The following is a 24,802-nucleotide window of genomic DNA, read 5'->3' as shown; positions in this document are numbered from 1 at the left end:
TGGATCCGATTGCTTTCCGATCGGCGGGGAGGTTCACCAGCTCCCACGTGCGGTTTGCCCGGAGCGAATGCAGCTCCTCCTCAATTGCTGCTTTCCATAAAGCGCTTTCAGGACTCTTGAGAGCTTCTTCGTACGTTCTTGGTTCAGGTGGGAGATTTTTCACAAAACCACTCGTTTCTCGGTACCGAACAGGTAGTATTCCCTTCGTGGTGCTTTACGATATGCGCATCGGAGTGGATGGCTCAACGACGTCCTCGTTCAGAGACTCTGCACCAGATTCATATCCAGCATCCGAATCAACATCTTTATCATCGACTTGAACAACTCGTTCGATATTGGACTGGATGTCACAGAGAGACGGCGACTCAATCTTGATTACATCGGTTGGCTCAACAGAGCGCTTGGGTGACTTCTCCCCCTCCAGAAAACGTGCGTCTTTGCTATACACCATCTTGTCGTTGGATAGATCGATAAAGCGGTACGCTTTGTGCTGATCGGAATATCCTACCAGTGTCATTTTGACAGCTTTTGGCTCTAACTTTGACCTTTTCTCCGATGGAATATGAACGTACGCTTGACTTCCGAACACGTGCAAGTGATTACACCACAGTAAATCGACTGTGGTCGTCGATCAGCGTCATGAAATAACGCGCTCCTCCTGGCGTTACGGTGTTCATCGGGCCGCAAATGTCGGTGTGAATTAAATCAAGCACCTTCGTTGACTGAAGACCAGACTGCTTCGGAAACGGGAGCCTTGCCATTTTTCCCTCCAAACAGCATTCGCACGTTACGCTTATACCACAATTACGCAAACAAACGCCAGTCGCGAGACCCTCGCGTACCAGCCGTTGGATAGCATCGATGTCACGGTGCCCAAACTTGCGGTGCCAATCGTGCAAGCAATTTTTCGTATGATTCGTTACGACGGTTTTCGAGTTCTGACTGCATACATTCAGGTGATACAGGCCACCGTTCTTACTGGCCACTGCTGCAACACGGTTGCTGTGTTGGATGACGCACTTGCTGGTGTCGAACACAACCAACGCACCCTTGTCGGTCAGTTGTCCCACAGAGATGAGATTTGCATCAAGCTCTGGAACGAAGAGCACATCTGATAAGATAATTTCTTGCTTCTTACCTTTGTCGTCTTTGCAAAAGAGATTGCCGGATCCTCTCCCAACGACATCAGCCACGCGACCATCGACGAGTGCTACCGACATTCCCGAGATTGGCTCAAGTTGGTTGAAAAACGTCTTGTCGCTACACATGTAACTCGATGCACCCGAGTGGACGATCCAGTTGCTGGTTGATCGCATCACAGTTGACCTTGGATTTACTCCGAACGCAAACAGCGATCCTTCCACCACGTCATCCTCCTTAGCAACACGCGCCTTCGGTTTTGGTTGCTTAGTGACGTCCCTTTGCTTGTTGTTTTTCTTGCTCAACGTAGGACAATTTCTCTTCATGTACCCTGGTTGCTTGCAATGGTGGCACACGATGGATTTGGCTTAGACACGTAAAATGGATTCACCTCGGCCGGAATTTCCTTTTTACCTTGTCCATCGTCAATTCTTCTTCCGAACGACTCTCCAATGCAGTTGTCAGAGCTTCGAACGATACCGGCAAGCTTCTTAGAATAAGTACAACTGTCAGCGTGGCTCCTAATTCCAACCCGGCATTCACTAACCACTGGAACAGATCCTCCATCTCGTGCAAATGGCGTTCCATATCGTCGCCATCCAAGTAAGTGAGGTTACAAATCCGCTTCAGAAACGAAACTTTCGATGTCAGCGAAGTACTCTGGTGGTGGTCCCTGAGTGTTTCCCAAATCTGCTTGGCAGTTGTGCACTTACGGATTAGTGATTGCTGCGTGATCCCGACGAACAGTGAAATTGTTCCCTGTGTCTTGGCATCTCCGTTTGTCCACACCTCGGTGAGCGGCTCCGGCGCATTGGTGGTGACATATTTCCACAGTTCCTCCCGCATCAGCAAACTTTTCAACTGAAAACTCCAGCTCTCGTAGTTGTCGCTGCTGAGTTTCTCCATACTGAACTTTTCCATTTCGTCGGTGACCGGCCAATCCAATTGCGACACGTCCTCGACCGAAACTTGCGATTTTTCGGTACTTCACCCGCGACAGTAACCGAAAAAACTAATGAAAACGCGAGGAAGATCAACGATATCAACGCTTCTTTTGGACGGATGAGCAGGGAAATCTCGTAGTATACGTAATGAGAGTAATGACGTTTGGGCGTGTTGTTCTCCAAGTAGTGCCCAATCCGTGAAGAACGTCAATGCGACGCGTTTGAAAAGTGAGTACCCGGCGGCATACGAAGCCATTACAAAGTCACATCATGTTGATGACATGTTGATCAGTGTCGCTTCAGAGGACGAAGCTATACAGACTGCCAAAAATGTTAGGGACATTCACGCGCAAGGTGGATTTGTGATTCGGAACTGGATCAGCAATTCCAAGCAAGTGATATCGACACTGCAAGAAGTCAACACGGAAGAAAAATGTCTCGATCTATCGTCAGAGCTGTCTACGGAGAAGGTCTTAGGAATGTGGTGGAACACAACATCCGACGTATTCACCTACAAGGTCGGTTTGATTCGTTACGATATAGCTCTATTGAAAGGCCTGCGACGTCCCACTAAGCGTGAGGTTCTACGAGTTCTTATGACTATATTTGACCCACTGGGACTTATCGCGCACTTTTTAGCGTATTTAAAATCCTTACTGCAGGACATTTGGCGATCCCGACTGGGATGAGGAAATAGAGGATAATGCATTCGCGGATTGAATCACTTGGTTGAAAGTTTTTCCAAAAGTCGAAAACGTTAAGATCGCTCGATGCTTCAGCGTCAGATATCCATTCACCGAAGCCGATGAAGTACAACTACATACTTTTGTAGACGCTGGAAAAAATGAAATGGAAGCTGTATGTTTTCTTCGCTTTGTCAAAAAGAGAAAAATCCATTGTTCACTCGTTACTTCTAAAACCAGGGTTGCACCGTTATAGCTGACCTCGATCCCTCGAATGGAGTTGCAAGCAGCAATTATAGGGACACGTCTCGCTCGAACGGTTGTTGAAACGCTTCGTATACGCATCACGAATAAGTTCTATTGGTCGGGCTCAAGAGATGTTTTGTGTTGGATCAACTCCGACCATAGACGACACACGCAATTTGGATTCAGGGTAACGGAGATCTTGGAAGCTACAGAAGCACACGAATGACGACATGTACCTAGCAAGCTGAACGTTGCTGATGATGGCACAAAGTGGGATGCGACACCTGATTTGTCCCTGGAGAGCAAGTGGTTTAATGGACCTGACTTCCTATGGACGGCTGAAGACATGTGGCCTGAATCAAACATAAGAAGCAAATCCACAAACGCCGAGCTCGTAGCAAGCCTTGCTGTTCACCTCAAATTCTTGGAACTAGTTGTCTGTGTCGAAGACTTTTCGGACTGGAAGCGATTGAGAAATATAATTGCATGGGTACTGCGGTTCCCAACAAATTGCCAATCAAAAAAAATGGCAACAGCCAGCAATCAGAGACCCTCTCGTCGAAAGTGAACTACGCGCCGCTGAAGCATACTTGATCCGTCTCGCGCAGCAAGGTTTCCCCGAGGAGTTCTCCATCCTACAAAATTCATCACAAAATGGAGGGAGCATAATGACCCTTCCGAGATCAAGTTCGTTGTATAAAATGACACCATGGCTGGATGAATGCGTTATTATCCGAATGAGAACCCGTATCGCAGCTTGCCAATACGCTACTGAAGACGCGAAGACACCCATTATTCTACCACGCAAACACCACGTCACTACCCTTATCATATCGCATTACCACAATAAATACCACCATCAAAACCACGAAACGGTGATAAACGAATGACGACAGAAATACCAAATCGGTCGCATACGCTCGTGCTTTAACCAATCACGCAAAAATTGCCAAAGATGCAAGGTGGAACATGCAATACCAAACCCTCGACTAATGGCAGATCTACCTCCTGGATGTCTAGCAGCATTCTCGCGTCCATTCACGCACACGGGAATCGACTACTTCGGCCCAATTGAAGTTGTGGTTGGTAGGAGAGTTGAGAAACGCTGGGGTGTACTAGCCACCTGTTTGACCGTTAGGGCGATACATATTGAAGTGGTTCACTCCTTGACCACTAGTTCCTGCATCATGGCAATCCGCAATTTCGTCGCACGACGTGGACAATCCCGAAAATTCTACAGCGACCGGGGAACCAATTTCGTCGGAGCGGACCGCGAACTAAAGAAAAATGAAAAGTTAATCGATCATGACGAGATCATGAAAGAATTTAATAGCTCCGAGACTGATTGGGTGTTTAATCAACCACTTGCACCGCACATGGGGGGAAGCTGGGAGCGGCTAATTCGTACAGTGAAGAACAACCTGATGGCCGTCTGCACTACGAAGAAACCGACTGATGAAGTCCTTCGAAACACCTTAATCGAGATAGAAAACGTAGTCAATTCCCGACCACTAACTCACGTACCAACAGATGACGACTCTGCTCCTGCTCTCACACCGAACCATTTCCTTCTCGGTTCATCCAACGGGAGCAAGCCACTTGTGACCACCAATGATTGTGGTCTCATCCTGAATCAGAACTGGTGTACCTCGCAAATCCTGGCTAATCTCTTTTGGAGGCGGTGGCTTACCGATTATTTGCCTGAAGTTACTCGTCGATCCAAATGGTTCCAGTCTGTGAAGCCCATCGCTACGGGTAATATCGTGATCATCGTTGACCCCAAGATGCCTCGAAGCTGCTGGCCGAGAGGAAGAGTCATCAATACAATGTTGACCTACTATTAGGTCTACGCGCTCACCTCTAATTGCCAAGGCGCCTAGAAGTATATCCTAAGGTGGGCCAACTTGCTAAAACCACTCTTCAGCCATCTTGGAAGTCTACTGTGTTTTGTTTGTAAACAAAACACAATACGCTAGTGCCGAAGCTCGCTCGTGATCAGTCTGTCTCTTTCACGCTACAAGCAAATAATTCCCCTTCTGCTTTCTTCCGTACTGTTTTCATATACCGCTCCCCTAACCAACTTAGTGACGAAACGGCCTCACCTAGTACCATAGACCCGTCTGGGCAATACAGCCGGGTGACGTCTTTAGAGAACCCCCATTGAACTGACAGGAGCCAACATATTGGGTATCCCACTGACATTTTCCCTTTGTTTTCATATGAATTGGGTATCCCACTGACAGTTCTGCTTGAGATTTTGCTAACGATCCTAGCATCAATCATAGCACCCGGCTGGTATTGTCAAGGGGCTGTCCACATACCACGTGGACAGAAAAATCGTGTTTTTGAACCCCCCCTCCCCCTCCGTGGACAAACGTGGACATTTACTATACCCCTCCCCCTGTTGTCCACGTGGACATTACACCAATTATTTCTAAAAAAATCCAAATAAAATTGAACCTCTCTTAAATTTCATTTTGGGATTGATTCTATTTTGTGTTCTATTGTTTTATGGATAACAATGTTAGCTTACATAATAATAGCGGTTTATTTTAAATTCGTTTATTCTCTATCCAGCATTCTCCGGGAAGTTATTTGTATCGCTCTTTAGTTTCTTCTAAATTCCATTTATGCTGTCAGGTTGTTTTTACCGCTGAAATCCATATAAAAAAATCACTTGAGAATCTATTCTCGGGAATTCTTTTTTTCTTATTCTTATTATCATTCTTTATAATCATATACAATTATTTGCCAATTTTATTTATTTGGTTGAGCTGTAACAGTTCGGCTGAAAAATTCATAAGGTTGACGTCTAGATGGAACCTCTTGCAAAAATATACTTGACAATCACAAAGCACCATCATGGATACGTGTCAAAATTTGACAGCAATCGGTCGATTGGCTCGTGAGTTACAGCATTGAGAGTGAAGCAACTTTTATTATTGTGAAAAAATTGAAAAATCACAAACGAATGAAAACTATGGCAACATTGCATGAATTGGGCTTCGAATTGCTTCCGCATCCACCGTATTCTCCAGATCTGGCCCCCAGCGACTATTTTCTGTTCGCAGACCTGAAGAGAATGTACGCTGGCAAGAAATTTAAGACCGATGATGAAGTGATTACCGAAACCGAGGCCTATTTTGAGGAAAAACCGAAAGATTACTATAAAAATGGTATCGAAAAGTTGCAAATCGTTTTACTGTGTTACTTTTCAGCCGAACTGTTATATGTTTTCAAAAAAAAATCAGACAATGAAATCTAGGGCTTCATTACGAAATCGTTATTGGAATCGCAAGACAAAGCAGCAGTGATAAAAAATCGATATCGGTATCATCATGATGTTCAAGTTATAAGAATGTCGTGTTAAATTATGTAGTGTTAGTTTGTTTAACACACAAATGGCGGCTCAAATGAACAATAAACCTGTATCGTGATCGCTGGCTTCATCTACCAATGATTTTTCTGTTCAACCTCGTAAGACTTGGAAAATATTAGGTTGTTCCCGAATTCGTGCCGACTTTAAGGGAAAAAAATCCAAAGTATCATTCTTACAAACACACAATTATTCGAATGTATTGGGTCATTTAAAAAGTATTCGCGTTTTTCTGTTTAATTTCTGAATGTTTTTTTGATGTAGGACTACGTCTAAAAATTTCGGACGCTTATATCTCGATCATTTCTTAATAGATCGCAATTATGTTTGCAAGGTCTGGGATAAACCATGGATGCATCAAAAATTCCCAACTAATCGCCCTAATTTTTTGGAGCGTCATCAAAAATATATGTGACACTTTTCTGTTGATCGATTCTGGTGGTTTCTTCCATAATCGCCTCGTGAAATCTATCCAGTTGTGAACCGTACAACACGGAATTAACCTTTTGGCCATGTAACTCCTCATAATCGGAGATTCGCTTCCAGTTCCACCATACACACCGCGTCCCTTTTTGTGTAATCCTGGCTTTGATGTTATTTGCAGTGGTTTGTCTTGCTTATCCCATGATCTTTGCAAACAATATCGTATTTTACCCATTTCTATACACCGTGATCGATTTTCTGATGAAAATTCAGTCCAAAATTTACAAAATTTAGCAAAAATTTACTATAATTCATGTGGCTTCCAAACATCGAGTTTCTTTACGAAGTTTTTTTTTTAATATTGATTGGTTAATTCTTATGCCTAGTTTACACAGTGTAAGGTATTGCTGAATCGATCCTTCCGCAATTTCAAAACCCAACCTCCCAACACTTGTTTGGTTTCTCGTAAAAAAACTGGACAAGGTTCTTTTCCATGCTACCCAATGGGCCGAAATTATTGCGCTCAAGAAAAGTGGCCTGAAAAATTGATAACCGGAAAGTGCAATATCTGGTGATGATGGCGGTGAAATAGCACTTCTCAGGCAAACCTAACATTTTCGGCCAGGTTGTCAAAGAGAAGGAAGATTGACATTGTCCTGATGGAATATGACGTCTATTTTATTGGCTAATTATGTTAGTTTATTCTGGACTTTAGTTTCGTTTAGTTATAAGCAGTTCTTGTTAGAATCTATCGAAGCTCTGTAGAAGCACATTAAACGGAATTCCTTTCCAATCTCACCAGACACAAGACGCAAAAGTATGGAACCGATATATTGTAGATTTATAGAAATCGCATCAACCGTTTACACTAGCGTGAACTTCTATAATGAATATATTCATATTTTCGGTGAATTTATTCACCTGAAGTAGAACTGCATCCAACTTCAGTGATTTCTCTCCAGTGAGAAAAAGCGTTTACATATGGTGAATTTATTCAAGTTATATATACCTCGAATAAGTGTATCATATTTATTCTCGTCTGTTTACACCTTTTTTCACGTGAATAAATCCATCTATAGCTATAGATCTCCCTAATGTAAATCCGCCATAACATACTTTGGTGGTATCTTCGTCCTGGCGGAATGTATGATCCTCTTCTGCCAATGTAAATAAATCCATCACTCTCAGTTCATGTGCATTACTTTCAAAATACACATTTCAGCGAAACAGTGCAACAATATGAAAAAACATGGTCTCTTATTGATAAATACGGAGTACTCGCAAGGGGCGGCAAGATTGAAATTTGATAAAAATGCAGAGCAGATTTTATTCTTTATTGATTATGGATTGTAAAAGTTGCCCAATACGCAAACTCGGTTGAGCGAAGGAATCAACCTTTCTGAGTCTGGATTGGCAATTTACAAAGTTGAAGTAGAAGAAAAGCGTCACGAGAAATAACCTATTCCTGGAATAAACTGAATTGTCTGCCTTCGCACTAATTCCCTACGGAACGAGCCACGAACGGAAGCTAATCAGACTTATTCCTTTCAATAAATTGAACTGACTGCCTTCGCACTAATTCCGTACGGAACGAGCAACGAACGGGAGCTGATCAAAATATCGAACATCAACTAAGCGGGAGGATCAACGAGTACAAGATCTTCACGAACTCCGAGCGCAAATTATACAACTATTGCTGCGAACGTTGGAAGACTTGAATCTGAAGAACTCTCGTCAGTCGATTCAATGGAGGTGGTTTCGGACTACTTAATCGTAAGACACGATTCCAAAGACTACTTACTTTATTCAGAGAACCTTGGGTTTTTATACAATTTTAGTTTATCCTAAATCTACCCTAAATTTAAGTCTAACGTGCGAAAGAAAGAGAAGACTATAAACGTCCTTGCTTCTTTTCATACAAGTCCTTTACCTATCGCTATCTGTATTTCAAAACATACGATATCCATAACTGCATTCTAAGAGCAACGGAGCCTAACGCGATAAGAAATGTGTGCGATTGTTTTCGGTTCCTTTCCTTTCTACTAGGTTTTATTGCACCAGGTTTTATTGCACCCGCTCCCGATAGGATTGTTATTTTAGGATCTTACACACGGTTCGCTCTTATCGTATAGTGTTTTTCTTCTGTCCTTCTTTCGATCGTTTACGATATTGAAATTAAATTGCTAAATTCTTTCGATTTCTTACATTTCCCCTTCCGTAAATCTACCTGCTCGAATTTACACTTCAAAGAATTAGCAATTGTATAAGTATTCAGTTGTTTTTTTTTTTATAAATTTTTGTTAGCTATTATCTAATTCACTTTTAATTATTTTAATTCACTAATTCACATTATTTATACTCTTGGTAAAATTCGTCCACAAATGGGTTGTGTTGTCGTATCTTCCATAGGTATTGCCGTCTCCCTAGTCGTAGCAATATTGATGTCATCAGATGGTTCAGTCTTCCTTGAATTGATTGATGTTTCACGTAAATGTCGTACTGCATTCCGGTGAGAAAGAAACGTTGTGAGTGAATCCCAGCAAGATGCCACATCCAACAAAGAATATGAAGTCATATTTACATCTGCATTGGCACAGTCGTATGCGATCAATCCATGAGATGTTGAGCCTAGTACACTGCATCCCACGAATAACATTGCAGCAATCAACAGTTGCATGAGCGTTAACCGGTTAACTGTATCTGATTTCCATCTTATTTTCCTTCTAGATTCGCCTTTTTGAGAGTAATCCGATTGTACCAAAACTTTTGAAGTTTCCGCTGTTAATACAGTTGTAGTACAAGGATTGATTCGTCGTTTCTTTTTCTTCGGCTCAAATTTCTCACAATTCACACTGCTGTTTCTTTCAATAACTTGATGGAGTGCGGTAAATGAGGTGTTCATTTTGTTTACTTCTTTAGACGTTATGTCTTTCAGAGCGGCATCCTTGCGTATATTCAATACTGCTAGCTTATGTGCTGCTCGTTTAAAGGTCCCTTTGGGTGTTTTAACGAACGCTGTACGTACTTGGCCGTCTTTTCCTTTTATAACTCCAGTTACTCGTCCTCTCAACCATAGGCCCCAACGTATAGTACTGTCTGTTATCAATACTATGTCGTCTATTTCAATGGGCTGAACTTTATGCGTCCATTTTTGTCGCGATATTAATGTTGGTATATATTGTTTCTTGAATCGATCCCAAAACTGTTGACTGTAGTGGTTCACTAGTTCCCATTGAACTCGAGTGAGGTTGTTGCTGTCCAAATTTTGAGGTGGAACGTATTCACCTGCCCGTCCAATTAGGAAATGGAACGGTGTTAGAGCCTCTTCCACATCATTATTGCACGGTATGTGTGTTAGTGGGCGACAGTTTAAGATAAACTCTACTTGTATTAGAGCTGCTCGTAACGTTTCAGGATAAGGTGTCCGACTACAACCTATCATATAATATAAATTGTCTTTAATAGTTCTGATGAGTCGCTCCCAAACTCCTCCAAAGTGCGGTGATGCTGGTGGGTTAAAGGTCCATTCTATCTTCAGTTTTACAGCTTCAGATTTCGACATCCTTTCGTCGATTTCGTGGATTAGTTTGTTTAGTTGTTTTTCAGCTCCAACAAAATTTGTGCCATTATCGCTGTATACATGTTTGATCTTTCCACGGCGGTTTTGAAAGTTTTTAAAACACATTAGGAAGTGATCTGTATCTAACTTCTCAGCCATTTCAATATGCACGGCTCTCGTAGTCATGCATGTAAAGAGCACGCCCCATCTTTTCTCTATTGATCGTCTTACCAATACTTCAAAAGGACCGAAGTAGTCCACTCCAGTATTCGTGAATGGATGAGCATACAAATCTACTCTAGCTGCCGGTAATGGTGCCATTTGAGGTGGCAAAGGTTTAGCTTTCATTATAATGCATTTAGAGCAGTCCGTTTTTATTTTGTTGAGAACTGTACGCATGTGTGGTATATAATACCGTAATTGTAATGCTCCAAGTACTACGTTATCCGAACGATGAAAGTATTTTTGATGATATTCAGCAACGATCAAACGTGTTCCATGGTCTTCAGCAGGTAAAATCACAGGATGTATTGTATTCATTTGCAATTTAGTTGCATTTTCGAGACGACCTCCAACTCTCATTACGTTATATTCATCTAGTATTGGAGTAACCGCTGATAACTGTTTATTTCTAATATCAACATAACCGTTTAATTCAATGTCATGAATTTCCTTAGCGAAATGTGTCATTTGTATTTTACGAAACACAACTCTTTCTGCAATTTTTCGATCCTCATATGTTATATTGCGATTAAAATTAGATTGTATATTCAATCGTTGGTTTTTCTTGTATTGCAGCCAATCAACATATTTTTTCACAACACATACATGGTGTATCAACACATTCCAACTGGAGTATCGTTTGATTCCGATGAATATAGAACTTGTTTGGTGCAATCCCACTACTTGTCTCAACTCTTCCGTTGACTCCTTAATCTTCCTGTTAGGATATTCGATCACTGGCTTCTTAAGGAATTGAGGTCCTTTTGTCCATATAGATTGCCCTTTGAAATCTTTTGTAGCTTCGTCGGCGGGATTTAATTCAGACGGTATATAACGCCATTGCTGTATATTGGTTGTATCTAAAACCTCAGCAACTCGATGAGTGACGAATATTTTATATCTTCTATTCTTCGGTTGTAACCATGACAAAACATTTTCCGAGTCTGTCCAGTAGGTAATACTATCTATTTTAATTCGTTGCTCGTTCTGAATGGTATTTGTCAATCTGGTTCCTAGTAAGGCTGCTTGTAGTTCCATTTTTGGAATAGACAACTGATGAATAGGTCCGACTTTTGCCTTTGCTGCCAATAATCGTATATAAACCGAGCCGTTTGCAATACAACGTAAGTATATAACTGCAGCGTATGCTCGTTCAGATGCATCTACGAATGTATGTAGCTCCAATTTTCCTGCTCCATCCGGTATTATACACCTGGGTATTTTACGTTAGAGGCTTGTTGAATTTTCGCAAGCCAATTTTGCCACTGTTTGCTCAAATGTTTGGGTACTTCATCATCCCAGTCTAACTCGTCTTTGTGCAGCTCTTGAAGCAAAATCTTTCCCATTATCGTATAATTTGATATCAATCCTAATGGATCATACAAACTCATAACAAATGCTAACACCTCTCTTTTCGTGGGTAATCGTAGCGTTTGTCTTACTTCATTGCTCAGCTTCTTCAACGATAATCGATACCCGATCAAATCCAGTTTCGTGTTCCAATAGACACCAAGAACTTTTTCAGCACATGAATCCTTATCCTCTATTACCTTAATGTCGGTAGATTGGATCCGATCGCTGGATAAATTGCTCAGTAATTCCTTACTGTTCGATATAAAGTTTCGAATGAAGAATCCGCCATGTTGGTGTATATCGATGACGTCTTTGGTAATAGCGGTTGCCTCTCGAATGTTTGTAAAACTATCCAGATAGTCATCCACATAGTGTTGTTTTTCAATTGCCAGGGCTGCTTTCGGTTTCGATTCCATAAATGCTGCAGCGTTTTTATTTTTCACTGCTTGCGCGCATGATGGTGAACATGTCGATCCAAAAATCATTACCTCCATAATGTATACATCAGGTTCTCGATTGTTTTCACAATCTCGCCATAAAAATCGTTGAGCATGCTGATCCTCCGGTTTTATTTTGACTTGGTGGAACATCTCTTGAATATCTCCACAAACTGCAATACGTCCCTCTCTGAATCGCAGCAATACTCCAACGAGTGATGTAGTAGCATCAGGTCCAGACAAAAGATTAGAGTTAAACGATACGCCATTTATTTTTGAAGCTGCATCAAATACCAATCTTGGTTTTGGAGGTATTTTATTCTGGTTGTGAACTATAAAATGCGGGAGATAGTATGTTCTCGGAACCGCGTTAATTAGCTCTGAATGTGCTAGTTTTCTAGCATATCCCTTTTTCACATAATCAGCGAAGGTATTGATAGCCCAATCCTTCAATTTTTCATCTTGTTTCAATTTATTCTCCATAATCACCAATCTCCGTAAGGCTGTATGATAGCTGTCCGGAAATTGTACATCTTTGGTTTTCCATAGCAGACCGACCTCGTAACGGTTGTCTTTTAGCTTGATGGTGTTGTCGAGAATCTGTTGTGCTCTTTCTTCCTCTGGTGATCTTGGCAGTTTTTCCACTAATTTCACTCCAAAATCGTCGATTGAGAAGTATCGCTGCATCATTTTGCTCATCTCCTGTTCTTCCTGGATGACCATTGTATAATCTTGACGGTTTATGTTATACTCCTTTCCGTATATCACCCATCCGAGTCGCGTTTTTACTGCCATAGGACCATTTCCTTTTACCGTTTTGATGGCACTCAGTAATTCGCTGTTGTCCAATCCAATTAACAATGTAGGCTGAGCTTCCTTATAATCTTGAAGCGGAATGTCCTTCAAGTAGGGATAATTCTTGGCAATTTGTTCCATGTCAACTGTTTGGATAGGAAGATTTAGATCATGCATAGTCCGGGCCATCACTGGTTTTCCTATGCCCTTTATCCAGAATTTTACCCTCTTGCTTGAGCAGGATTTTAAACAATCCTGTGTCCATTTTAATGTAAGCGGGTCAACTTTTCCTTCCAACTCTAACATGTTAGCCATTCTCTCGTCCAATAGTGTTACTGATGATCCTGTGTCCAGGAAGGCGTAGGTGTCTATCATTCTTTCGCCGTTTTGGACTGTTATAGGAACTATTTGATAGTAAAGGTGTTCCTTGCGTTGTCGATGAATATTCGTGGTTTCTTCGGGACCTCGTCATACGTCAGCAGCCGTATCCTGATTTCTTTTATACTCCGATCTTTGATGAAGTAAGCGATTGTGCTCCTTGTTGCACCCATCGATTCCACATATTCCTTTCATGCTACAATTTCTCATAATGTGGTCATTGGAGTTTAGGCACTTGAAACAAATTCCTTTTTTAGCCAAAAACTCTCTACGTTCCAATGTTTTCATTTGTTTGAAATTCTTACATTGGAATAGCCTATGACTGGCTGAACAAAGTGCACATTTCATAGTTTGATGAACATTAACTCGAGGTTTCCTTTCCGTAGTCGACACACTGTTATTAGACTTTTGCATCATACGGGCTATTCTTGAATGTGGCAATAACCACTTATTCAAATCGTTGAGTGTTGGGATCGAAGTGTTGCTTTGGATCACTTCAACCCATTTCACTTGTATCGTGTATGGCAGCTTCTCTATGATTTCCTCTATTAAACGATGATCACGTAGATATTCCTTTTGGCCCAGCGCCTCCATATTCACCACCATGTTATCTAGTGCGTCTGATATATCCGGAACTACGGTTCGGCTGTCCTTTTTGATACGTCTCAGGTCGTTCAGAAGTTCTTTATATACAAGATCCTTCCTTCCAAAGCATTCTTCCAGCTTTTCGATTATTTTCGGAACATTCTCTGAGTTAATCATCAATTGTTGGACGGTTTTATACGCGTCCCCTTTCAGAACTTGTTCCAGGCGGTTGAGGTTCTCTAAATTTGAGAAACCTCCCTCTGCCGTTGTATCATGGAATGTTTTCTTAAATTTTGGCCAATCCTTTGATGCGCCAGAAAATCTGGGTAGGGTCGTCAATGATTGCCTCTTTAAATATATAGTCCAGTCACTAGACATACTCACTGTTTGGGTAAATGATCGATCCGTGGGCTGATTTGTTACTTGGCCCGAGGATGACGTTGAGCATTGGCCTTTCATAGTCGCCATTAATTTGTCCATTGCATCCAGTTGTTGTTTTATCTGCTCATCTTTCTTCCGAGCAGATATTTCCAATGATGCTAATCTTTGTTGGATCTGCACGCATTTCGGGCAGATCCATTTTTCTTCCGCTGTCGGCGCGACCGTTAAGTTAACACAACCGATGTGGAACCATCGGTCACAATCGTCGCATTCAACCATATCCTGTTTATGGTCTGGTTCCGAGCACAAACGGCAATTTCCGTTTTGATTTTCCACGAAACGTATCATGGTGTTGCTTTCAAGATACTCAGCCGTTGAAATAATGTATAATTCTCAGGATCCGTTTCCAGTTGTTTGTAATTACACTTTGCTCACTTTTCAAGGCGTTGAGCCTTTTTAAGCTTTCTTAAGCTTGAGAGATTTATTTTCTCGCTTTCAGGTTAGCACACTTTCAGAAAGCTTTTTAAACTTTTAGTCCTGTTGGAATTCTTTATCCAACTTATTCACTTCAAGGTGATTTGCACTTTCACAAGGCCTTTTAAACTTTTAGTCCTGTTGGATTTGTTTATCCAACTTGCTCACTCTTATGGCGTTGAGCACGCGCATAAGCTTCTATTAAGCTTTTAATCCTGTTGGGTTCTCTATCCAACTGGCCCTTTGCTCATTCTTATGGCGATGAGCACGCACTTATGAGTTCGTTGGTAATGAAAGGCTCCTCCTCTCTGGAGCCACCAAATGTAAAAGTTGCCCAATACGCAAACTCGGTTGAGCGAAGGAATCAACCTTTCTGAGTCTGGATTGGCAATTTACAAAGTTGAAGTAGAAGAAAAGCGTCACGAGAAATAACCTATTCCTGGAATAAACTGAATTGTCTGCCTTCGCACTAATTCCCTACGGAACGAGCCACGAACGGAAGCTAATCAGACTTATTCCTTTCAATAAATTGAACTGACTGCCTTCGCACTAATTCCGTACGGAACGAGCAACGAACGGGAGCTGATCAAAATATCGAACATCAACTAAGCGGGAGGATCAACGAGTACAAGATCTTCACGAACTCCGAGCGCAAATTATACAACTATTGCTGCGAACGTTGGAAGACTTGAATCTGAAGAACTCTCGTCAGTCGATTCAATGGAGGTGGTTTCGGACTACTTAATCGTAAGACACGATTCCAAAGACTACTTACTTTATTCAGAGAACCTTGGGTTTTTATACAATTTTAGTTTATCCTAAATCTACCCTAAATTTAAGTCTAACGTGCGAAAGAAAGAGAAGACTATAAACGTCCTTGCTTCTTTTCATACAAGTCCTTTACCTATCGCTATCTGTATTTCAAAACATACGATATCCATAACTGCATTCTAAGAGCAACGGAGCCTAACGCGATAAGAAATGTGTGCGATTGTTTTCGGTTCCTTTCCTTTCTACTAGGTTTTATTGCACCAGGTTTTATTGCACCCGCTCCCGATAGGATTGTTATTTTAGGATCTTACACACGGTTCGCTCTTATCGTATAGTGTTTTTCTTCTGTCCTTCTTTCGATCGTTTACGATATTGAAATTAAATTGCTAAATTCTTTCGATTTCTTACATGGATATTAATGTATTTTCAAAAATATTCATTTTATGTATCCACGTGGACATTATCTGAACCCCCTCCTCCCTCTCCGTGGACAATCGTGGACATTTTCGTACGCCCTACCCCCCCTAAAGTTGTCCACGTGGTATGTGGACAGCCCCCAACAACAACGCGTCCTTGTGGTCAGCACAGGCACTGTGGAGTGACTTTCAAACTTATTTACCTTTTGTTTGGTTGGGTGGTTATGGTTTCATACCAACTCGCTGGAAACAACATTGTTGAAGATGCCATACCAGCTGCTACATATTTCCTTCATTCCGTTTGAGAAACGACACTATTAATCCAATTTATTTGTCAAATACCAGCAGTATTGCCACGGTGTTTAAAAAACCTAGCATTACAACATTTTGCGCGCTATTTTGCTTCAAATTTATTCTTGTAACACAAAAGTCCAAGACACAAAATTCAAGGCTCAGGATTTCCTTTGATTAAAACATTCAACGCAACGGTTACTTTCCTGTAATATATGGCAAATTAGCAACACAAAAAACAACTAACTTGAAAGTGCGAGCAGCTATTTTGCCAACGAATGCATTTGTGATGCGATTTGTTTTGTAAACAAATTTGTTTTTTCACGAGCAATGGCCGAGCAGCAATTTTGACACTCTGGTCCACCTATAGTACAATGACTTGAATAAAAGTCATTGTACTATAGGTGACACCATAATTTCGTGCTATTTCTACATATCTGGATGTTTCTTGTTATTTTGGAACATAAACTGAAAGTGAACTTTCCTAACATTGCAATTTTGGCAGATTTGTATATTTTTTCAAACATAATATGGCTAGACCCAGTAATGTGCGTGTTAAGCTGTGCGATCAAATTTTATTGCATAAATTGCATGTATTGAATAATGCCGTGTCTCGAACCGGGGTGACTGAAAAGGAAATGGAAGATGCATTCAAAATTTCAATTGGATATCGTCCCAGTCGTTTGTCTTGGACCCAATGGAATGATGGCACGCTTTCAATACTATACAGTGTAATATTTTTAATGGCCTTGTTTATTTTGATACCGTTTCTGGCTTCCTTCATCGAAGGTACCAGATGCATTTTACCAAATAATTATCTTGTTTGGGAAGCCACCCGACCGTTGTCTGATTGTGATTTTTGTAGAGGTAAAAATTATGATTATATTAGAACCAATCTGTAATAAAATATTTATATATTTATAGAAGTTCGAGGTCCTATCATTCTTTCTAATCTGTCGCGTGAAGAGTTTAAACCATACGCGTATTCATCCAGACCAATTATTATTAAAAATGCAATATCACACTGGCCAGCAGCAAAATTATTGAATTTTTCATTTCTTAAGGACCTCTATTATAAACATCCATCAGCTTTAGATAGTTTCCACGAAGATTGTCAATTTCTCCATTTCAAATCAAATTTTCAAAGTTTGAAAGATGTTTTCCGTATGTCAGAAGATTTTAGAGATGGACATAAACCATGGTATGTTGGGTGGAGTAACTGTAATCCTGCTATTCTTAGCGAGCTACGGAAGTTATACCCTAAACCACACTTCCTACCAGAGGATGCTGAAATGCCTAACACAGATTTTGTATTTCTAGGATATGAGCAAGGTGCAGTGATGCATGTAAGTTGCCTCTGATTTTGGTTCAGTTTACAATCTTCATATCTCGATTTATTATAGATTGACTACATTCCACGTTTGATGTGGCAGGCACAATTGAGAGGCAACAAGAGCTGGATATTAGCTCCGACTCCCGAATGTGATGAAGAATGCAGAAGTTTCAATTTTTATGTTGAACCAGGAGATGCACTGTTAGTAGACACGCGACTATGGTACCATGGAACATTCATCTCGAAAGGAGAATTTTCCCTCACTATTCAATCTGAATACGGATGAAGTGAATTTCTCTTGTTAAAATATGTTTCATCAGAACCATCAAAAATGTGTATGATATTTGCGTTGCAATAGTTTTCATCGCTTCAACGGCTCAAAAAGTGTAATAATTGAATTGAATTATCAATTTCAAGTTTCAATTAAAATTTACGTCTTTGAATAATACGGGCTGTTATATCACGACTTTATTTCAATAGGAAAAAGAAAATTCATAACTTATCCTCATATGTTTCTAGCCAATGGTAGCACAATGTGTGAAGAGAAAACAGCTTAAAATGTGTAAGGTTATTCTGGAATTCAAATTACAATAATTTTATAATTAATTTAACAACTAAAATCTAAGATTGATTGAGTCTGCATTAGATTTTCGCTAGAACCGCTGTAACCATGGCAACTGTAGGTATGATCAAAATTTGTTATATTTTTCGTTCTACTGAAGATACAAAGATGTCTTTCCCCACTGCAGTTTTTCCGGAAGAAATCGATTACCTTATCGATAGTTTGCGTCGGTTCCAAGTATATGATGTCGGTACATCAAGGTAATATAATTTATTTAAATTAATTTACAATTATGCTTGAAATAGTACTGTTTTCAGATGGTTCGACCAGAATGAAACAATAATGAAACTTACACAACAAGCATACATTGAGGCTTGCTCAGATCAAGAGGAGGTGGTCAAGGATCGTATAAAGGTTGAAGGAAAGCTACCATTATTGGTACATGAAATTCATTGCATTTTGGTATGGAAAAATAAACTCCTTCCAATCTTATTAAAAGAAGACAAATTAGAGGCATCCTTCGTACTGTACAGCGTGCTATATTATGAATTAACCATTGTCACGTTGTTAGAAACCATATTATTCCATAGAGGCACATGCGAAGCTCTCAATGAAAGTGCTTTAGATTTGACTGATTACTGTGCTCAAGTTGTAGGACTCCTGATTGGTTTAAGCTATGATAATAAACAAACTGTTAGTGAGCAGTCAAACGGTACACTCAACGAATCAGCAAGAGAAGAAATCGAACGTTTGAAACGGGACGTAGATTTTAAGATTGGGTTAAAATGTTTGACTATCCTCAGTTATCTAACAAATAACATTATGGTGCTCCCACTAAGCACTAAAAATCGTTTAACACGAGTACATGATATACCATGCTTGATCGCGGAAATTTTACATGTCAAGCCTTGGATAAGAAGACGCAATGGTATCGAAAAATTCATAGACGATGGTTGGATATCTACTTGTGGGAATGATATTCTGAAAGTAACCAAGCATGAAGCTCAAAGTTGGTTTTGTTTGTTTAGTGTGCTCTCGAACAACGACATTATGGAAGATTATAACATAAACGAATTTCGACAAGAACAAATCGGGAAATGCCTAGGGCTGCTGAATGAGTGTATCCTAGATCAGCTTCCAGCGCTAGTTCAACTTAAACAAATACTCAGCACATTAAAAATGCAAAGAACAAAAGGAAGAGGACATGGTGGGTTACTTTTGGAAGAATTGCCGGAAATCAAAAATGATATTTTAAATGAAGCTGGAAAATATGGTTGGAGCAAGATTATTGAAACTCATAAACGAACATTCATAGAGCTACCACAAGAAGAAATTTCTGATATTGCTAAAAGGTAATATTACAAACTAGATTCCTTCACCTCATGTACTCACATTTCTTAACCTTTTTCAGACTATATTCAGCATACAATACAGGCTTAATGGAAATATTTGCATATCAAGACAAGAAATCGTCATATAAATTTTGTGAAGTTTGCAAGAAATCGGCGGAGAAGAAATGTTCTAAGTGCGAATGCATATTCTACTGCTCACGGTAAGATTTAGATTGTGTTTCTAACTGAAGTGATCTATCATATCATATTTCAGTGAATGCCAGGTTTCTGATTGGACTCGTCATAAGAAGCAATGTCATCATCTAAAAATCGTTTAAAACATGTTAGTCGCGTTTGGATCGATATTTTTATATTATTCAATATGCCATTATCACAACATATTTAGCTTGACTGTCTAAGCTGCTTCAAATGCTCTTTGATAACATCATGAGCAGGAGTTTCCTCACCGTATGCCTGAAATAGATTTTTTTTAGTAGAATCAAACAAGACATTCCAGTTTTTGAAATTTTACCTTAAGCACAACACAAGAAGCACCGGAAATCTTACGTGGTTTGCCCTCCTTATCGATCTTGCATAGGCCAGACCATTCCCCGAGTTTCTTGTTTGAGTCAACTCGAATCAGGGGAATTTGATGTTCATTGCAAAGAGCAGTAATCAAATTTTTGTATTTGGGCTCGTCACAGCTTTCAGCAAGAATGCACAGAACCGCCTGTCTTTTATCAAGAGCTTTGCAAGCTTCATGAAGACCGTGAACTAATCCATCCGCGATCAATGACTTTTTCAGCACTTCCTGGAGTGCTGTATTTATGTCCATCTGACCATCAATAGCAGCAACGGGAGTATCTCTGCATCATATTTTTGAAGTTAATATTTATATTCCATAAACTTAAATCTGAATTGTTATACTTACACTTCAATATCCGACATTTTCTGAAATAAACAAAAAACGGAAATCTAGAATCAGTATCGCTATGAATTCGGTTTGAAATCATAAGTAGTATTAAAGGGTAAACAAAATTGGAGATATCGTTTCAATGCTCTTCTACACAAGTAAATCGATTCCAAAATTTTCAAACATTTAATGCTATACATCAGCCCAACAATCAATTAATTTTTTGAAACAAAACATTGAAACTTACGCTACTTTTTGTGTTTAATACGAAATGTGTTCACTTGGCACAGACGTCCAGCAAGAAAAGGAGGAATGGAGGAACATTTCGAATCCGGAAGTGTAGCTCACAAACGTCACCCAACTGACGGTTTTACAAGAAAATTTGTATTGCTGTATATTTTTCAAAACAGGATTTGAGTATTATTTGATAGATATCGAAACATCATGAAAATGGAAAATAGCATGATGGGATTCAAGACGGGTCTATGGTACTAGGTGAGGCCGTTTCGTCACTAAGTTGGTTAGGGGAGCGGTATATGAAAACAGCACGGAAGAAAGTAGAAGGGGAATTATTTGCTTGTAGCGTGAAAGAGACAGACTGATCACGAGCGAGCTTCGGCAATAGCGTATTGTATTTTGTTTACAAACAAAACACAGTAGACTTCCAAGATGGCTGAAGAGTGGTTTTAGCCAAGGCGCCTAGAAGTATATACTAAGGTGGGCCAACTTGCTAAAACCACTCTTCAGCCATCTTGGAAGTCTACTGTGTTTTGTTTGTAAACAAAACACAATACGCTATTGCCAAAGCTCGCTCGTGATCAGTATGTCTCTTTCACGCTACAAGCAAATAATGCCCCTTCTGCTTTCTTCCGTGCTGTTTTCATATACCGCTCCCCTAACCAACTTAGCGACGAAAAGGCCTCACCTAGTACCATAGACCCATCTTGGTTTTAGCAAGTTGGCCCACCTTAGTATATACTTCTAGGCGCCTTGATGGGATTGATATTCAGAACAAGGTGCTTGTATAAATGTATAACAGGTGAAGCAACATCATCACTTCAATAAGAAGGGGATTACGGTTTGTGAAGCGGGGGTTGTTTGTTTTGTTATTGCTAGGATACGCCATTTTTGAATTTTCACATGCGAGAGTAGTGGTTGAACTGGCTGAGAACGAAATTCTACAAAATCATCCCTTCTTTTTCACATAAATTCGCGAAAGCCGAACATAGTAGGCATCGTTCGAATAAGCGTCGTACCAGTTTGTAGAAAGCCGCCGGCAGCGTTCTGATGCTGTTTGTAAACAATACCGACAGCAACTCCAATATGGCTGAAAGTGCATTTCATATGATTGTTTCACCTGGTATATATAGGGGTTGATTCTGATGCGCGAATGTGACAGCTCGGAAAAATTGCCTCACTTAATTCCCGAAGGCGGCTGTGGTGAGATTTTTACCTTGAGTGAACTCTCATGAACACGTCACTCAATTCCCGTGGGCGATTGCAGTGGAAAAACATGCCATTTTGTGACTTTTGAAGTCGTATCCTCATTCGTTATCGACTAGTACCAGTAATGGTAGCCAAAAATAGAATTAGGCATTTCCAAATGATCAAAACACGGATGCGAAATCAAAACAATTGAAATAACATACACTCATATTAATGCAAAGGGACTATGCAAAAACAGATTTGAAAATATATTTTTATTTGTTTTCTTATCCCAGTGATATTATTTTTCATCAATTATAATAAGAGGAAAACGTTTATAAAGATGAACCAAATTATTTCCTGTACATATTTGTAACGAGGAATGAAAATTTTTAAAACAAAAGAAATATATATTCATGAAACACATTGAATACATAGAGCCTTTGCAAAAAACACAAGCTTTGGCATATATTTCAATGAACACTGCACCATTTGTAATTCATTGAGTATTTTACAAGCCCCGGGCAAGGGGATATGATCCGCGAGTCAAGATGTGCTACAAATTTAGCTGTCATTGCCAAACCTATCAAATTACTCGGCGAACTCAAGGCAAATCTATGGAACAAGGTGCGCCCATTCGCTAACTAAAAAAAGAATTGTTTTTTGAAAAAAAAATTTATGTGAAATGTAATGATCATGATGATCACAAGGGTCTGAATGATAATATAAAACGTAGAACCCTAGGTTGATCACTTGAAATGTAGTATTATATTATAATGTAAACCAACTTAAGAAATTGAAAGAAATTGAAATTCGTGAAAATTTAAAGAAGGTAGTTTTGAAATCTTATAAATAGTATGTAGATTTTTAAGTTATTCGATTACTTAAAACACGTAGTCCTGACGCTTACTTAGCCATTTGGTTGTATATTTCCAAATATTTTACAACACAATAATCACAAAAACTCACCATTATAATATAAAATCAGCATCAAACACAATTTCAGTTTCATATTATTTCACAATTTTCGAGGAAACGTATTACTCTATTACATAGAATACATATTGAATACAGAAAAGTAAATTTTCATTCATTATTTTTTGTTCTAGAAGTGTGTTAATTTCGTCCTTAATTTCGTTTTCCAAATGGCGCAAATCATTATGGTGCCTTCAACGCAAAGACAATAAATGAAACGCTTGCAGCGTAAAACGTAATGAATATAATGAATATAGCAATGAGTATTTCATAAAGTATCAGTATATTCCACAAATTGTGCTCAATCGTCTTAATTTACTTTTGTGTATTTTTTAAATGGCTGCAGAAAACCACTTCACGTTTTGACCCACCTGGTAGTATGTTAAGTGCCTTGTTTTACACCAGCTTGAGAGTTTGGCAGTTCTCGCGAGTGACGGTGGTCGCAAATTGCATTTGCGACCCGGACATGTTTGACGCTGTCAAATCCTATGTGCTAGTATACGGATGCCCTCAGGCTGGTATTTTACTCCAAAATGAACCTCTCACGTCTGGGCAATCGCCTTCGGCGATACGGTGACCTGGGTCATGTGACTTTGAGGAGTTCATTGTTGTCACATTCCATTCGCGCTGGAGAATCAGGCCCATAGAGGCGCCTTGGGCAGGTCTAGAGTTCCCGTGAACGTGAACATGAACAGGCGGTGAAAAGGTACGATTATTTCACGGTGAACAACATTGCGAACAAACATCTAAAAAAATCGTGGTGAATAGAATGTTGTTGTTCACGTTCACGTTCATATTAAAAGTTTAACTGCGGTTTAGAGATCCCGTGAACGCGAACATGAAAAGGTGGTGGAATAGTACAACATTGCATACAAACATCTCAGAAAATCGTGGTGAATCGAATGTTGTTGTTCACGTTCACGTTCACATTGAATATTCGGCAGTAAACGTGAAGTAAATAAACATCGAGCTTCAATGAAGTAATTCGGGTAAAATATACAGTTGTTCACGAATCAACCCGAAGCAACGAAGTTTTTCAACCAATGAAGAGATCCGATAGAATGAAACCATATGGAAATTTTCACTAAAAACTCGAGAGTTGTATAACATATCGTTTTACAGTTCACGGTAAAATAATTTTCAGAATGCCTTGGGACATTCGAACGTGAACATGAATGGGGAAATATTTTGACGTCTATATTGACCACTGTTTTCACATTCACGTTCACTGAAGTCGGTGAACTATGGTGAATTCACCAACATTTCGATTCCACGGTGGAAATTCAGAATCGTAGTGAAATATTGAATTACAGTAAAACCTTTTTTTGTGCTATTTTTTTGTGCGGTGTATGAGAAGAAGCATATTTGACGAAGTTATCGTCCATTTAGTTTTTTTTGATGGTTTATATGCATTTCAGTGCGAAAAAATTATAGGAGGTTGTGTCCAAGATACGACCGCATTGTTGACGTAGAACTACGCTGTTATTTTATATAAGTTGCTTGTTTATACCTTCGGATATTATTCTATAATGCTGTGAAATTTTAGAAACAACTGCTTAGTAGAATAATCTCTGAAATGATTTTTACATTGTAGAATCAGTTGACGATAATTGATTGATGATTCATTCTTGCCCTCGCAAAACAATCGTATGTCGCAATTTATTTCATGTCAATGCATTGAAAATTTACCTCGAAGGCTATTCCGGTGGCCTTTTTCGAAATTGACATAGACTCGGCTACAGTCGATTATATACATGTTGCACCAGCACCATTATTCCATATCTCATAA

General features: G+C 39.8%; 3 protein-coding genes across 5 annotated transcripts; 2 read left to right on the top strand and 1 right to left on the bottom strand.

The window, feature by feature from the left end:
- Positions 1–16,884: 16,884 nt before the first annotated feature.
- Positions 16,885–18,270, top strand: LOC129769972 (uncharacterized). 2 transcript variants are annotated; one of them, XM_055772520.1, is made up of 3 exons: positions 16,885–17,341; positions 17,795–17,820; positions 17,878–18,270. In XM_055772520.1, exons 1-3 carry the CDS (start codon positions 17,005–17,007, stop codon positions 18,091–18,093), a joined length of 579 nt encoding a protein of 192 aa, XP_055628495.1. In that variant the 5' UTR covers positions 16,885–17,004; the 3' UTR covers positions 18,094–18,270. The 2 variants fall into 2 exon arrangements, with proteins under 2 accessions (XP_055628495.1, XP_055628494.1); XM_055772519.1 differs by having other exon boundaries at positions 17,399–17,820.
- An 85-nt stretch (positions 18,271–18,355) lies between these two features.
- Positions 18,356–20,641, top strand: LOC129769971 (zinc finger MYND domain-containing protein 10 homolog). Of its 2 annotated transcripts, XM_055772518.1 has the most exons (5): positions 18,356–18,490; positions 18,557–18,629; positions 18,687–19,721; positions 19,781–19,921; positions 19,975–20,641. In XM_055772518.1, the coding sequence occupies exons 1-5, from the start codon at positions 18,478–18,480 to the stop codon at positions 20,036–20,038; spliced, it is 1,326 nt and encodes a 441-aa protein (XP_055628493.1). In that variant the 5' UTR covers positions 18,356–18,477; the 3' UTR covers positions 20,039–20,641. The 2 variants fall into 2 exon arrangements, with proteins under 2 accessions (XP_055628493.1, XP_055628492.1); XM_055772517.1 differs by having other exon boundaries at positions 18,407–18,629.
- LOC129769973 (40S ribosomal protein S12) lies at positions 20,049–20,998 on the bottom strand. Its single transcript, XM_055772521.1, has 4 exons — positions 20,861–20,998; positions 20,632–20,651; positions 20,233–20,566; positions 20,049–20,174 (listed from the first exon to the last, which is right to left on the bottom strand). The coding sequence occupies exons 2-4, from the start codon at positions 20,646–20,648 to the stop codon at positions 20,103–20,105; spliced, it is 423 nt and encodes a 140-aa protein (XP_055628496.1). The 5' UTR covers positions 20,649–20,651; positions 20,861–20,998; the 3' UTR covers positions 20,049–20,102.
- Between the last annotated feature and the right edge of the window lie 3,804 nt (positions 20,999–24,802).

The sequence above is a fragment of the Toxorhynchites rutilus genome, chromosome 2 (assembly GCF_029784135.1).
Source record: "Toxorhynchites rutilus septentrionalis strain SRP chromosome 2, ASM2978413v1, whole genome shotgun sequence".
Lineage (NCBI taxonomy): Eukaryota > Metazoa > Arthropoda > Insecta > Diptera > Culicidae > Toxorhynchites > Toxorhynchites rutilus.
The sequence above is the reverse complement of the archived record's forward strand: the minus strand, read 5'-3'. Positions and strand labels throughout refer to the sequence as shown.

Bases quoted from the DNA above. Each gene is read 5' to 3' on its own strand.
- LOC129769973 (XM_055772521.1), bottom strand. The intron at 20,175-20,232 runs GTAAAATTTCAA...AATCTATTTCAG, and splicing joins CTTCTTGTGTTGTGCTTAAG to GCATACGGTGAGGAAACTCC.
- LOC129769971 (XM_055772517.1), top strand. From the start codon at position 18,478: ATGGCAACTGTAGGTATGATCAAAATTTGTTATATTTTTCGTTCTACT. The intron at 19,722-19,780 runs GTAATATTACAA...AACCTTTTTCAG, and splicing joins ATTTCTGATATTGCTAAAAG to ACTATATTCAGCATACAATA. The intron at 19,922-19,974 runs GTAAGATTTAGA...ATCATATTTCAG, and splicing joins TGCATATTCTACTGCTCACG to TGAATGCCAGGTTTCTGATT.
- LOC129769972 (XM_055772519.1), top strand. From the start codon at position 17,005: ATGGCTAGACCCAGTAATGTGCGTGTTAAGCTGTGCGATCAAATTTTA. The intron at 17,342-17,398 runs GTAAAAATTATG...ATATATTTATAG, and splicing joins TGATTGTGATTTTTGTAGAG to AAGTTCGAGGTCCTATCATT. The intron at 17,821-17,877 runs GTAAGTTGCCTC...GATTTATTATAG, and splicing joins AGCAAGGTGCAGTGATGCAT to ATTGACTACATTCCACGTTT.